Source organism: Bos taurus, chromosome 1 (genome assembly GCF_002263795.3).
Source record: "Bos taurus isolate L1 Dominette 01449 registration number 42190680 breed Hereford chromosome 1, ARS-UCD2.0, whole genome shotgun sequence".
Taxonomy (NCBI): Eukaryota; Metazoa; Chordata; class Mammalia; order Artiodactyla; family Bovidae; genus Bos; species Bos taurus.
Window position 1 is genome coordinate 65,772,412 of NC_037328.1, and position 13,236 is coordinate 65,785,647.

A 13,236-nucleotide genomic window follows, 5' to 3' on the forward strand; every position below is an offset into this window, starting at 1 on the left:
TATAATCATAAGTGATTTGATTTAGGTCATATCTGAATGGTCTTGAGGTTTTCCCTACTTTCTTCAATTTAAGTCTGAATTTGGCAATAAGGAGTTCATGATCTGAGCCACAGTCAGCTCCTGGTCTTGTTTTTGCTGACTGTATAGAGCTTCTCCATCTTTGGTTGCAAAGAATATAATCAATCTGATTTAGGAGGCTAAAGCTTCTTTTAAAAGCAAGAGGTTGAGGACACATTCAAGTGTCTGTTCCTGAGAAGGCCCTTTAAGTTCCTGCACGTTTCATTTCTAGTTTACTGGGAGTTTTTATCATGAATGAGTATTGGATTTTGTCACATGCTTCTTATGCATCTTTATATGGTGATGTATTTTTTCCTTTTTGTTTTATTGATGTGATGGACTGCATTAATTAGTTTTTGAATGTTGAACCAGCCTTACACATCTGGGATAAATTGCACTTAGTCATGGTATAGCATTCTTTTTACCACCATCTCTTTCTTTTGCTTCTACTTGCATGGAATATCTTTTTCCATTGCCTCACTTTCAGTATGTGTCTTTACATGTTAATTAATGTCTCATAGGCAGCATATTGTAGTCTCTTGTCTCATTATAGAGTCTGCCGCTCTGTGCCTTTGATTGGAGCATTTAGTGCATTGACACTTAAGGTAATTAGTGATAGATATAAATTTAATGCCATTTAAAATCTTATTTTCTAGTTGATTTTGTATTTCTTCTTTGTTCTCTTCTTTCTGTCTTTTTATGGTTTGATAAGTTTCTTTTGTATTATGCTTGTGTTTTTTTTTTTTTTTCATGTACTTGGCACCTTATTTACCAAAAACTTTAAAAAGTATTTATTTTTATTAGAGCATAATTGGACCTGTGGACACAGATGGGAAGGAGTGGGTGGGACAAACTGGGAGAGTAGCACTGATGTATGTATATACTACCATCTGTAAAAGGGATAGCTAGTGAGAAGCTGCTGTCTACTGCTGTCTAGCACAGGGAGCTCAGCTCAGTGCTCTGTGAGACACTGAGCGATGGGATGAGGGGGTGATAGGGAGGCTTTAGAGTGAGGGGTTATATGTGTACATCTAGCTGATTCACTTTGTTGTATAGCAGAAACTAATTCCCTTTTTTTTTTTTTGTGCATCTATTTATTTTGTTTTTGATTTGTGGTAAAAATTTTTCAAGTGTGTTAACCCAATACCATATCTACTTGCTTAGGCTGGTAGTCATATAGGCTCAAAGACATTTTTTAAAAAATCTTCATTTTCTTACAGCCTTCCCCAACATTTCATGATTTTGATGTACTGTTTTACATCATCATGTTTATTCTTTTGCTATTCATTGTAATTATCATCACTTTCAAAAAAACTTTTTTAATTCAGGTACTGACCTATTTAAGTGATTTGCTTTCCAATTGTGATTTTCTCTTTCCTATAGATTCTTGCTTCTTTTCTACTTAGATAAGTCCTTTCAGTAGTCCTTTCAATAGTTCTATTGCTGTATTCCTTTAGCTTTTGCTTATCTGTGGAATTTCTAAATTATAATCTTGCTGGATAGAGTATCTTAGGTTACAGGATTTTCCCTTCCAGAGCTTTGTATATAACATGACAGTCCCCTCTTGTCTGCAAGGTTTCTGTAGAGAAACCAGATGATAGCCTTATGGCGGTTCCCTGTAACCTAGTTTTTTTTTTTTTTCCTTTTGCTGCCTTTAGGATCCTCTGTTTAATTATGATATATCTTGGTGTAAGTCTGTCTGGGTTCTTCCTGTTTTGGACCCACTGTGCTTCCTGTGCCTAGTTTGTTTCCTTAGCTTTGGGAAAAATTTTCCATAATTTCTTCCAATATATTTTCAATCCTCTTTTCTCTTTCTTCTTCTTTGGGATCCCTATTATGTGTGTAATAGGTCTTTTATATTGCTTTCATTTTTTTTTTTCATCTGTCTGTTGTTCTGATGCATGATTTCCATTCTTTTCTTCCAGATCACTTACTTGTTCTGAATTGTTAAGTTCGATATTTATTGCTTTCAGCTTAGTTTTTGTCTCAGAAAATTAGTTTTCTAATTTTAATTGGCTCTTCTTTATAGTTTCTAGTTCCTTGTTCAGTGATCTGCCTTTCTTAATTCCTATTGATAGCCTTTCTTAATTCCGTCAGTATTTTTATTAGTCTTCTTTTTTGAACTCCAAGACTGGAGAGATTTGTTTGTTCTTTCAGGGGATTTCTCTTCTTTTAATTGGAAGTGGTACTGCTGCTTCTTCATTTTACTTAGATTTCTTTGACTCTGTGAATTTAGAAGAAACAGTTGTCCACTATGGTTTTAAAGGGCTGTTTTTATGTGGGTATCCCTGTGTAGCCTGTGTCTGTGTAATATTTTTGGTGAGAGGGCTGTTTTTAGTATGGATGCCTGCCTCAGCTTTCCTCATTATGTGCTGCCCATTATCCTCTTGATAATGGGTGAGACTGGTATTGTGGTGATCACAGCCTGCCTTGAATGTTGAATGGGGCCTCCGTTTTGCTGTGTGGTTGTCACAGCCCTGTTGGGGGTAGGGTCTGCTCCCAGTTGTTGGAGTAGTAGCTCCTAGATCCATTTCTGAGCTGTGGTGTGAGGTAGGTGAGAGTGAAACACTTCACTGGGGGACGAGGCACTAAGTGTTCCTCCCCAGGAACTGTCTACTGGGAAGTGTGGTCTCACTCATGAGTATGCTCTTGTTGGCACTGCCCTCGGCCCTTCCTCAGCATGAGAGTGCAAGCAGTCAGCTAAGATGTTCCTCAGGCACTGTGCTCACCAGTGCACCAGCATAGTATGCAGGCACAGATCCACTGGTCAGGCACCAGGCACCACTGTGAGACCCGAGGGGTCAATCCAGACGTTGGCCCTGCCTTTGCTTGTTCTGGCAGCTACTAATGCCAGACCCACCCAACCCTGGGACTATCAGTAGTCTGCTTGAATGTCTCACAGGCTCTGAGCTTACAAAGGAGCCTATGGCATAAGTCCTCCAAAGCTGACAGGACACTGCTCAAATTTCAGCCCTGCTTCTAAAGTCATGCGGCTCCAGCTCCTGGGGATCAACATAGATTTCAGCCTTGCCTCTGTGTGTGGACAGTCCACGGTGCTTGTGCACGTCCAGAGCTCACAGGGGCAGAGCCGTAACCACTGTGAGCATGTTTTGGTGGGGCCCTGCCCCTCCATTCTTGCGCATTAACAGTGGGGCTTCAGTGGCAGAATCAGGCTCCATCCTGTGTACCCCTAGATACAGCCTAGGGCATACTAGCCCCTTCAGGCTGCCTCTGCACAGCTAACCTCAGGTCTCTCCCTGGGTCTATCCACTGAAGCCCAGATTTTAGCACCCAGCCCCCAGTGAGCACCACAGACAGGCATCTTGGTCTGGAGACTGCAAGTGAGGTAGCCAGGACCATCTGTGCTAATCTCTGTTTGTTCTGCCTACCACAAGCCAGCTGCTACACTCTCCTCTGAGCCTCTGAAGCTCCCTGTTTTTCACTGTTGATCTCCCAGCCGTTTAAGGGGGTTCCCAGGGTGAAGGAACCTTTCTTCTTTTATAGATCCCTCCCAGGGGTGCAGGTTCTGTACTGATTGCCTTTTTTTTTTTTTTTTTCCTTTTGTCCTACCTGCTTACGTGATGATCTTTCCTGCAGTTTTGATAACATGAGATCTTCTACCAGTATTCAGTAGGAATCTATGAGAATTGTTCCACATGTAGATGCATTTTTAATGTATCTGTGGGAGGATATGAGCTCCACATGGTTCTATTCCACCATCTTGATCTCTCTTCAGTTGTTTTTGATCATAGAGGGAAAGTTTTTCTTCTTTCACCAGTAAATATGATGGTAAGCTCTGGGTTTCTATTCATAGTCTTTTATCAGGTTGAGGAAATCTTTTTTTTTCCCTTTGTTGAAGCTTTTGTTTAATCAAGAGTGTCGGACTTCATCAGATGCCTTTTTAGTCTGTTGAGATAACTGTGTAATTTTTGTTCTTTATTCTATTGATATGGTATATTATAGTAACTGGTTTTTCTGATGGTAACCATATTCCCATTATTTAGAAAAACCTCACTTCTTCATTGTTATATTTCTGTGTTAGCCTCATATCAGGATGTTTGATCTCATACAATGGATCGTACTAATAGTTTTATAGAATTAGTTGGCAAATATTTCCTCTTTTGTTTTTAGGAGAATGGTAGGAGAATTGGTGGCAGAATTTAAGTCTTTTATCTCTGTCTCTGTCTTTTCTGGTCAGTTCAGCTATTTTACTGATCTTTTCAGAGAACCAGATTTCAGTTTATTGATATATATTTTTTCTATTCTATTAATACTTCATTAAAGTGAAGTGAAAGTTACTCAGTCATGTCCGACTCTTTTTGACCCCATGGACTATACAGTCCATGGAACTCTCCAGACCAAAATACTGGAGTGGTTAGCCTTTCCCTTCTCCAGGGGATCCTCCCAACCCAGGCATCGAACCCAGGTCTCCCACATTGCAGGAGGATTCTTTACCAGCAGAGCCACAACAGAAGCCCAATATTTCATTAATTTCTGCTCAAATCTTTATTATTTCCTTCTTTCTGTTTGCTTCAGGTTTATGTTGTTCTTTTATTCTGTGACTTAGGTGAATGGTTAGGTTAGTGATTTCATATATTCTTGTTTATTTATTTTCAATATTTTAATTTATTTTTAATATATATTTATTTATTTTAATTGGAGGCTAATTACTTTACAATATTGTATTGGTTTTGCCATACATCAACATGAATCCGCCATGGGTGTCCACGTGTTTCCCATCCATAACCCTCTCCCTCTTCCCTCCTCACATATATTCTTTTTTAATATAGCTGCTCATAGGTATAAATTTCCCTCTCTGCACTGCTTAGGCTTCATCTCAGATGGTTTAGTGTGTTGTAGCATATATTATTCTAAAAATATTTTTTTCTTTGAACATTTAGTCAAGGGTATGTATGTATAGGGGCTTCCCTAGTGGTTCAGATGGTAAAGAATCTGCCTGCAAGGTGGGAGACCCAGGTTCAATTCCTGGGTTGGGAAGATCCCTTGGAGAAGGGAATGGCAACCCACTCTACTATTCTTGCCTGGAGAATTCCATGAACAGGGGAGCCTGGCGAGCTACAGTCCATGGGGTCACAAAGAGTTGGACACTATTGACTGAGCGACTACTACATACACACACACACACACACACACACACACACACACACACGTATGTATAGAAGTTGTTACATTAGCCTTTTTGCTGCTTATTTGTGGTTCTCTTCCTTTGTTCTTGTGGATTCAAGTTACCTTTTGGTGTCCTTTTCTCCCTCCAGTGTAGCCTTGCTCCCATCAACCTTCTCTGTGTTATTATTTTCAAATAAGTATCCCATATTACAATTATATACATATTAATTTTTACATTGCTTATTAAATCAGTTAAGATTGGAGAGGAAATGTGTAATTATACTTTTATAATTACCTACATTAATTACTTATAATCTTTGTATATAGGTTCATATTACTCTTTCAGCCTCAAGAACTTCTTTGTATTTTTTGTAAGGGAGCTCTGCTTGCAACACATTCTCTCAGTTTTTGTTATCTGGAAACATCTTTATTTCACCTTCATTTTTGAAAGGTGAAATAATCAAAATTATTTCATTTTGAATATTTCAAATTATTTTGATAATGATTATTGAATTAATTTTGATGAATATAAGATTCTTGGTTAACAGGGTTTCTTTTCCCAGTAAATTAAGTATGTCATTTTGCTGCCTTTTGACTTATTGTTTCTGATAAGAGTCTCAGCTATTAACCTTATTGGGGCTCCCTTATAAACAATGAATCATTTTTCTCTTGCTCATTTCAAGATTCTTTTTTCTTTTAGCATTTTTACCTTGATGTGTCTGGGAGTAGATTGACTTTTTTATCCTACATGGAGTTTTTTTGAGGTTCTTAGATGTATAAATAATGTTTTTCAAATAATTTAGAAAAATTTCAGCCAATATTTCTGTGAATGTTTTCTCCCTTCTCTCCAATATTCCCATAGTGCATGTGTTGGTGTGATTAATAGTATTGTACCTTTCTTTGAGACTTTTTACTTTTCTTCAGTTTTTTTCCTCCCTGTTTTTCCTGAACATTTGTAATTATTTTCTTGTTTTCCATCATCAGTATCTTACATCCTCAAAATGTCTTTATTAAATAAACCCATATTAATACTTCTGAGCCATTGCTTTGCACATCTTATTTCTCAACTTGGAAGTTTCCAGTGGCTCTCCCTTGTCTACACGGCAAATATGTCTTATAGATTGCCATTATATGGCTCTTTTGTACCTCATCAGCATTCCTTCCTCTCTTCTTCTACATTAATATTTTAATCTGCCCAGTTTGGCTTATGCATTATTCTCTCATCATACTGGGCATATTCCCTCAACATTCTGCCTTCATGTCTTTTCTTATACTCTTCTAGCCAACTTCTGTCTTTTAGTTCTTAGTTTAGTATCTAGGAAGTCTTCTGTAAAGTTCTACAAAATCTTCTGTTACAAAAGGAAACCACAGTTTTATTCTCCACTCCTAAAGTACTTCATGTCTATCAATCATTTATGGTACCTCATATTTATTTTCATTATCATTTTCAAAATTTTTTTGTTTAGTAAATTTTAAGCTTCTTGGTAGTTATTTCTCTGTACCCTCCCACTTACTACAATACTGTGAAAATAAGCAATAGCAATAAACACAGTTATTGACAATGTTGTTTTATACAATATGACATTTAAGCATATTTCAGTTACTAACAGGCAGTAAACATAATCAAAGCAGAAAGCTTTCACCTTCAAATAAATCAGAGTTGGAAATTGAAATAAAACATTAGTTAATTAAACAATGATTCTTTTCTACTAAAATCAGTGCATGGTACTGATGTTCACTGATTGAAAAAGAGTAATTGGTGTTATATATATATAACACCAATATATGTATATGTGTATATATATATATATACACACACACACACAATTGCAAAAATGCTGTTTTGGTCAACTAATGGTTTGGCAATGACTAGAGAAGCACTCCAGTACTCTTGCCTGGAAAATCCCATGGACGGAGGAGCCTGGTAGGCTGTAGTCCATGACGTCGCTAAGAGTCGAACACGACTGAGCGACTTTACTTTGACTTTTCACTTTCATGCATTGGAGAAGGAAATGGCAACCCACTCCAGTGTTCTTGCCTGGAGAATCCCAGGGACGGGGGAGCCTGGCGGGCTGCCATCTATGGGGTCGCACAGAGTCGGACACGACTGAAGTGACTTAGCAGCAGGAGCAGCAGCAAAGAAGCACTGGGTAGAAAAAATATCAACTGAGAATAATGGGCTTCTTTGCTAAGTCTGTTACTTCCTTTAATTCTCTAATTCCATTCATTATCAAAACATAGTAATCCCTGACTAGCTCTAAGACCACTGTACAGAATGAGCCCCTGAGCCAAAGTTGTCCCTTTGTAATGATCTATATTTAGTGTCAACAATTCTTTTTCATATATAATATACATACTTCTAATTCTTTTTTTACAGTATAAATGATATTGGTCAATATTTATTATTGGGTTGCTTCTTCAGTTGACATAAGGTAAAAGAAAAAGAAGGGAATTTCAAAAAACATGCCATGGAGCAGATAAGGTATACTGTACGCAGATAGCCATTAAACAAATTGGATAAAACTGTCCTGACTTCCAAGTTGGATTTGTCTTTGCCATTCTGAAACTGTGATGAAATTTTAACTTACATGCTTGTAAACATCTCTCTACATGATAGGTTTCTTTGTCTACAAATAGCTCTGGCAGTGTAAGAATATTTATTAAAATAAAAGGTGTCATCTTAAAAAACAGATTAATGAGTAAAATTATAACTATAAAGATAAAGCTTACTTCTACCTATGACATACTTATTTCCATTTTCAACTCTTCTTGATGTTTTATTCAAACTCTTATGGAATCTGAACATAATCTTTCCCTGATAAGAAACTATTATTTTTGTTTTATGTAAATAGAGTTCATCATTAAAATTTTTAAAAATCTTGAAATATATCGCCTGTGTTCATTGTCTAATGGACTTTCCTTTAAATGAATTTGATTAAAATGCAATGATTTTCATAGTGTATCATAAGTTTTAAGTGACAAGTCTTTCTGCATATGAAAGGGTTTTCTTGTTTCATAGGTGAAATTTTTAAAGCCTAGTATTATTTCATAATACATTTCATTATGCAGATAAGTATATATGTGTGTGTCTTCAATTCTGCTGTTATCATGAAACTTATGTAATTAAAATAACCTTATACTAGATTTATACATGAAGAATGTGAAGCAATAAAAATATGTTTACAAATAACTTGATTATATAACAGTCAATTGTTAGGGCTCAATAAACCATTTATAAATTTAACAAGAATGTTATAATGCATAGAAACATGTCTATCTGATTATGAAAAATACATAATTACTTAAAAAATTCCTTTAAAAAATTCTCATGGATAAGTAGAATTTAATTCATATTTAATAAAATCCTTTTCTTTCTTTAGGAAAAAGTCAAAGAGAAGGAAGAAAACCTGAATCTTGCAAACCAATTCTTAAAGTAGAATACAAGACTTGTAGAAACAGGTATGCATTTTTACTTGGGGGGTTATGGAAAAATGTGTAAGAAAGAGTGACAAGAAATACAGATATCCTTTAATGTTTATATATTGTTGAGTTTTACATAATTATATTAACATTAACAGCAATTTTCCTTGATAATTTATTATTCAATGGGTATGTATATGATGTCAATATTATTATAAATAGTAACTCTTAATTATTTAAAGATTTATATGAATATTCACATAAGTATTATATACATTAATTTTAACAATGTAGGGCTTTTGGGCCATGCAGTTGCAAGTAGCAATCATTTAGCATCATTAAACAGCAAAAGCTATTTATCTATTAGTATTATATATGAATTAAATATATGTCTCAGTACTTTAAGATCAGATCAGATCAGTCGCTCAGTCGTGTCCGACTCTTTGCGACCCCATGAATCACAGCACGCCAGGCCTCCCTGTCCCTCACCAACTCCCGGTGTTCACTGAGACTCACGTCCATCGAGTCAGCGATGCCATCCAGCCATCTCATCCTCTGTCGTCCTCTTCTCCTCCTGCCCCCAATCCCTCCCAGCATCAGAGTCTTTTCCAATGAGTCAACTCTTTGCATGAGGTGGCCAAAGTACTGGAGTTTCAGCTTTAGCATCATTCCTTCCAAAGAAATCCCAGGGCTGACCTCCTTCAGAATGGACTGGTTGGATCTCCTTGCAGTCCAAGGGACTCTCAAGAGTCTTCTCCAACACCACAGGTCAAAAGCATCAATTCTTCAGCGCTCAGCCTTCTTCACAGTCCAACCCTCACATCCATACATGACCACAGGAAAAACCATAGCCTTGACTAGACGGACCTTTGTTGGCAAAGTAATGTCTCTGCTTTTCAATATGCTATCTAGGTTGGTCATAAGATCTTACATTTTGAATTTGGAAAGATTAAAGTTAGTTGGGAATATAAACATTTATGTACATTGGTATAATATAAATTTTAAGATACTAAATTTTAAAGTATAGAAAATTAAAAATAATATTTAATAAAATTTATCTTTTATCTATAGATCAGATCAGTCGCTCAGTCGTGTCCGACTCTTTGCGACCCCATGAATCGCAGCACGCCATGCCTCCCTGTCCATCCAATACATTGGCAATGTTCTTTATACTTAAAGTAATTATTAATGGCAATATTCCCATCCAGAATTACCGTAATTACAAATCTTGTGTAGACCTTAGTTTTAAGTCTAAATTGGACAACTCTACTTTATATTACTTAAATGCTCACACTAGAATATTTTCCTGTCATCACAGGTACATATAATATTTGCTTATAGCAGCTATTCTCAAAGTGTGATAGATGGATCAAAACCTCTTTAGCCTAGCCTAATGTTACTAAGCATAACTAGTAAAAATAACCACAGTTTTATTACTATTGTAACTAAACTATTAAAACATTTAAAATTTAATCATTGTGGATGAAAATATTTTACATATATTCTTTCCTTCTTAAAACAGTGTTTATGACTTTAACTTTGCTTGAGTCTTCAGGCTCAATATTATTTACATCCGTTGTTACACAGTGTTGCACTTCAAGGGCACCTAACCCTGCCTAAAGGGAGTACGGAGGAGAACAGTGAAGGAAGAAATTACTGAAATTCTTTTTAGGAAAGGTGATGCCTGAGATGGGATTTTAAGGGATGGAGGATAGGATGGTTCCAGATGAAGGGAGAAAAGGATAAACATAAAGAAAAGGTAATTCAGAAATCAGGAATTCAAGGCAAGACAGTTTAACATAATGATTAAGATCGTTGGAGTAAAACAGCTGTGTGAACTTGAAAATTAACTTTTTAAAAATTTAATTTTCGCATCAACAGTACCTATCTCATCATGATGTTTGTAACATCATAAATTTGATGAGAGGCCCACAGTGGATTTCTTAAAAAGCAGTTGTTATCATCATCAAAGCCATGTTTTTTCACACTGTTAATATTTTCCTATGATTCCAAATTGATTTGTTCTAGTTATTGGTAGTTGAAGTTTGTGTAGAAATAATTCAGATTTCTAATGTGAAATAATTATGATTCGTAATATATAATTACTGTCAGGCCACTTACTGTGCACTGTAGAACACTGTTGTTATACAGTTTGTTGTGATTTACAACTATATTAGAAGAAGTAGATCCACAGCTCAGAACACAGAGACTACAAAAATAGAGGAGCACTGAAGTTGAGTCCACAGCAAAGTGGGCTATAGTCTGGAAGTGGAAATAAATCTATTTCTGCTCCTTCTTGTACATAGCAGATACTTTGTGAAGTAAAGAAAATGGGATGGCTTTAGCAGGAGCAGGAACTTTGTAAGAGCCTTACCTTTGTGTGCAGGGCTTCCCTGGTAGCTCAGATGGTAAAGTGTCTGCCTGCAATGTGGGAGATCTGGGTTTGATCCCTGGGTCAGGAATATCCCCTGGGGAAGGAAATGGCAACCCACTCCAGTACTCTTGCCTGGAAAATCCCATGGGTGGAGGAGCCTGGTAGGCTCCATGGGGTCACAAAGAGTCAGACGTGACTGAGTGACTTCACTTTCCTTTACCATGTGTGCTATAGCAGCTGGGCCTCTTAAAGGTCTGCACAGATAACAGATGTAAAGCATATGTTTTCTGTTTAATATCATCTTGGACTAGCCATTCACAAACTTGCTTAGGAATCATTGGTCCCTAGTCACAAATTTGCTTGCTACAACTCCAGTCACAGTGGCCTCAGCTTAATAATTTTATCCTTTTAAAAAAAGCAAATAATGATCTCTTTACCTCCTGTCACTAGCATTATCAGGTTATCTGTCATTAATAAAAATTACTCTCTGCTAGTTTTTTAATCCCTTCCTTTTGTGGCCACCTACAGATAGACTTCATGTGTGGTTAAATTCTCCAAGCTTTAGTATACCCATCTATTAAATGAGGATAATAGTAGTAGTTCTCTGATTGGTATATCTCAAGGATTAAATACAATAATGCATGTGGAGTTCTTCACAAAATACCTGGAATATCATAAATACTCAACAGATGTTACACATTTGTTATATTACACAATTTATCATTTAATCCTTTTGCCTTCATTGAGACAAAATCTCAATGCTTTTTATTGTATTATCTATTTTATAAATTATATTCTTGGTGTACAGTTCTGTGGATTTTTTTAAGCAAATGTATCAGTTCAGACAGTTCAGTCGCTCAGTTGTGTTCGACTCTGCGACCCCATGAATCGCAGCACGCCAGGCCTCCCTGTCCATCACCAACACCTGGAGTTCACTCAGACTCATGTCCATCGAGTCAGTGATGCCATCCAGCCATCTCATCCTCTGTCGTCCCCTTCTCCTCTTGCCCCCAATCCCTCCCAACATCAGAGTCTTTTCCAATGAGTCAACTCTTCGCATGAGGTGGCCAAAGTACTGGAGTTTCAGCTTTAGCATCATTCCTTCCAAAGAACACCCAGGACTGATCTCCTTTAGATTGGACTAGTTGGACCTCCTTGCAGTCCAAGGGACTCTCAAGAGTCTTCCCCAACACCACAGTTCAAAAGCATCAATTCTTCAGCCCTTGGCTTTCTTCACAAATGTATAGGTTCTTGAAATTGCCACCACATTAAGAATACAGAAAATTTCCACATGCACCAAATTATCTTTGCAGTCCCTTAACAATTACACCTTTCCCCACTCTTAACCTCTGGAAACCAGTGATCTGTACTTTGTCACTATAGTTTTGCCTTTTTGAGCTGTCATGTAAGTGTAGTTACATAATATATAACTTTTGATCCTAGCTTCTTTTCCTCAACATAATGATACAAAGACTCAAGGAAAGTAAATTAGAGCATTTTCCCATATTTAGTTTACAACTCAATTATTTGTGTGAAAATACTGACAAAACTCTAAATAAAAATTACTGAAGGCATTTTATATGTAAGTTTTGATGAAAACTTTTTATTTTTTTTATTTTTTAACTTTACAATATTGTATTGGTTTTGCCATATATCAAAATGAATCCACCACAGGTATACATGGTTCCCCATCCTGAACCCTCCTCCCTCCCCATACCATCCCTCTGGGTTGTCCCAGTGCACGAGCCCCAAGCATCCAGTATTGTGCATCAAACCTGGACTGGCGACTCGTTTCATACATGATATTATACATGTTTCAATGCCATTCTCCCAAATCATCCCACCCTCTCCCTCTCCCACAGAGTCCAAAAGACTGTTCTATACATCAGTGTCTCTTTTGCTGTCTTGTATACAGGGTTATTGTTACCATCTTTCTAAATTCCATATATATGCGTTAGTATACTGTATTGGTGTTTTTCTTTCTGGCTTACTTCACTCTGTATAATAGGCTCCAGTTTCATCCACCTCATTAGAACTGATTCAAATGTATTCTTTAATGGCTGAGTAATACTCCATTGTGTATATGTACCACAGCTTTCTTATCCATTCATCTGCTGATGGACATCTAGGTTGCTTCCATGTCCTGGCTATTATAAACAGTGCTGTGATGAACATTGGGGTACACGTGTCTCTTTCAATTCTGGTTTCCTCAGTGTGTATGCCTAGCAGTGGGATTGCTGGATCATAAGGCAGTTCTA

The 13,236-nt window shown here is 36.8% G+C and overlaps 1 protein-coding gene across 9 annotated transcripts in view; it reads left to right on the forward strand.

Annotated features, from left to right (window-relative positions):
- Window positions 1-13,236, forward strand: part of STXBP5L (syntaxin binding protein 5L) — a 327,745-nt gene that overhangs the window by 165,052 nt on the left and 149,457 nt on the right. For all 9 annotated transcript variants that reach the window (XM_059885478.1, XM_059885476.1, XM_059885483.1 and 6 more), the window contains one exon: window positions 8,565-8,643. In XM_059885478.1, coding sequence (XP_059741461.1) covers window positions 8,565-8,643 — 79 coding nt within the window. The remainder of the gene's footprint in view (window positions 1-8,564; window positions 8,644-13,236) is intronic.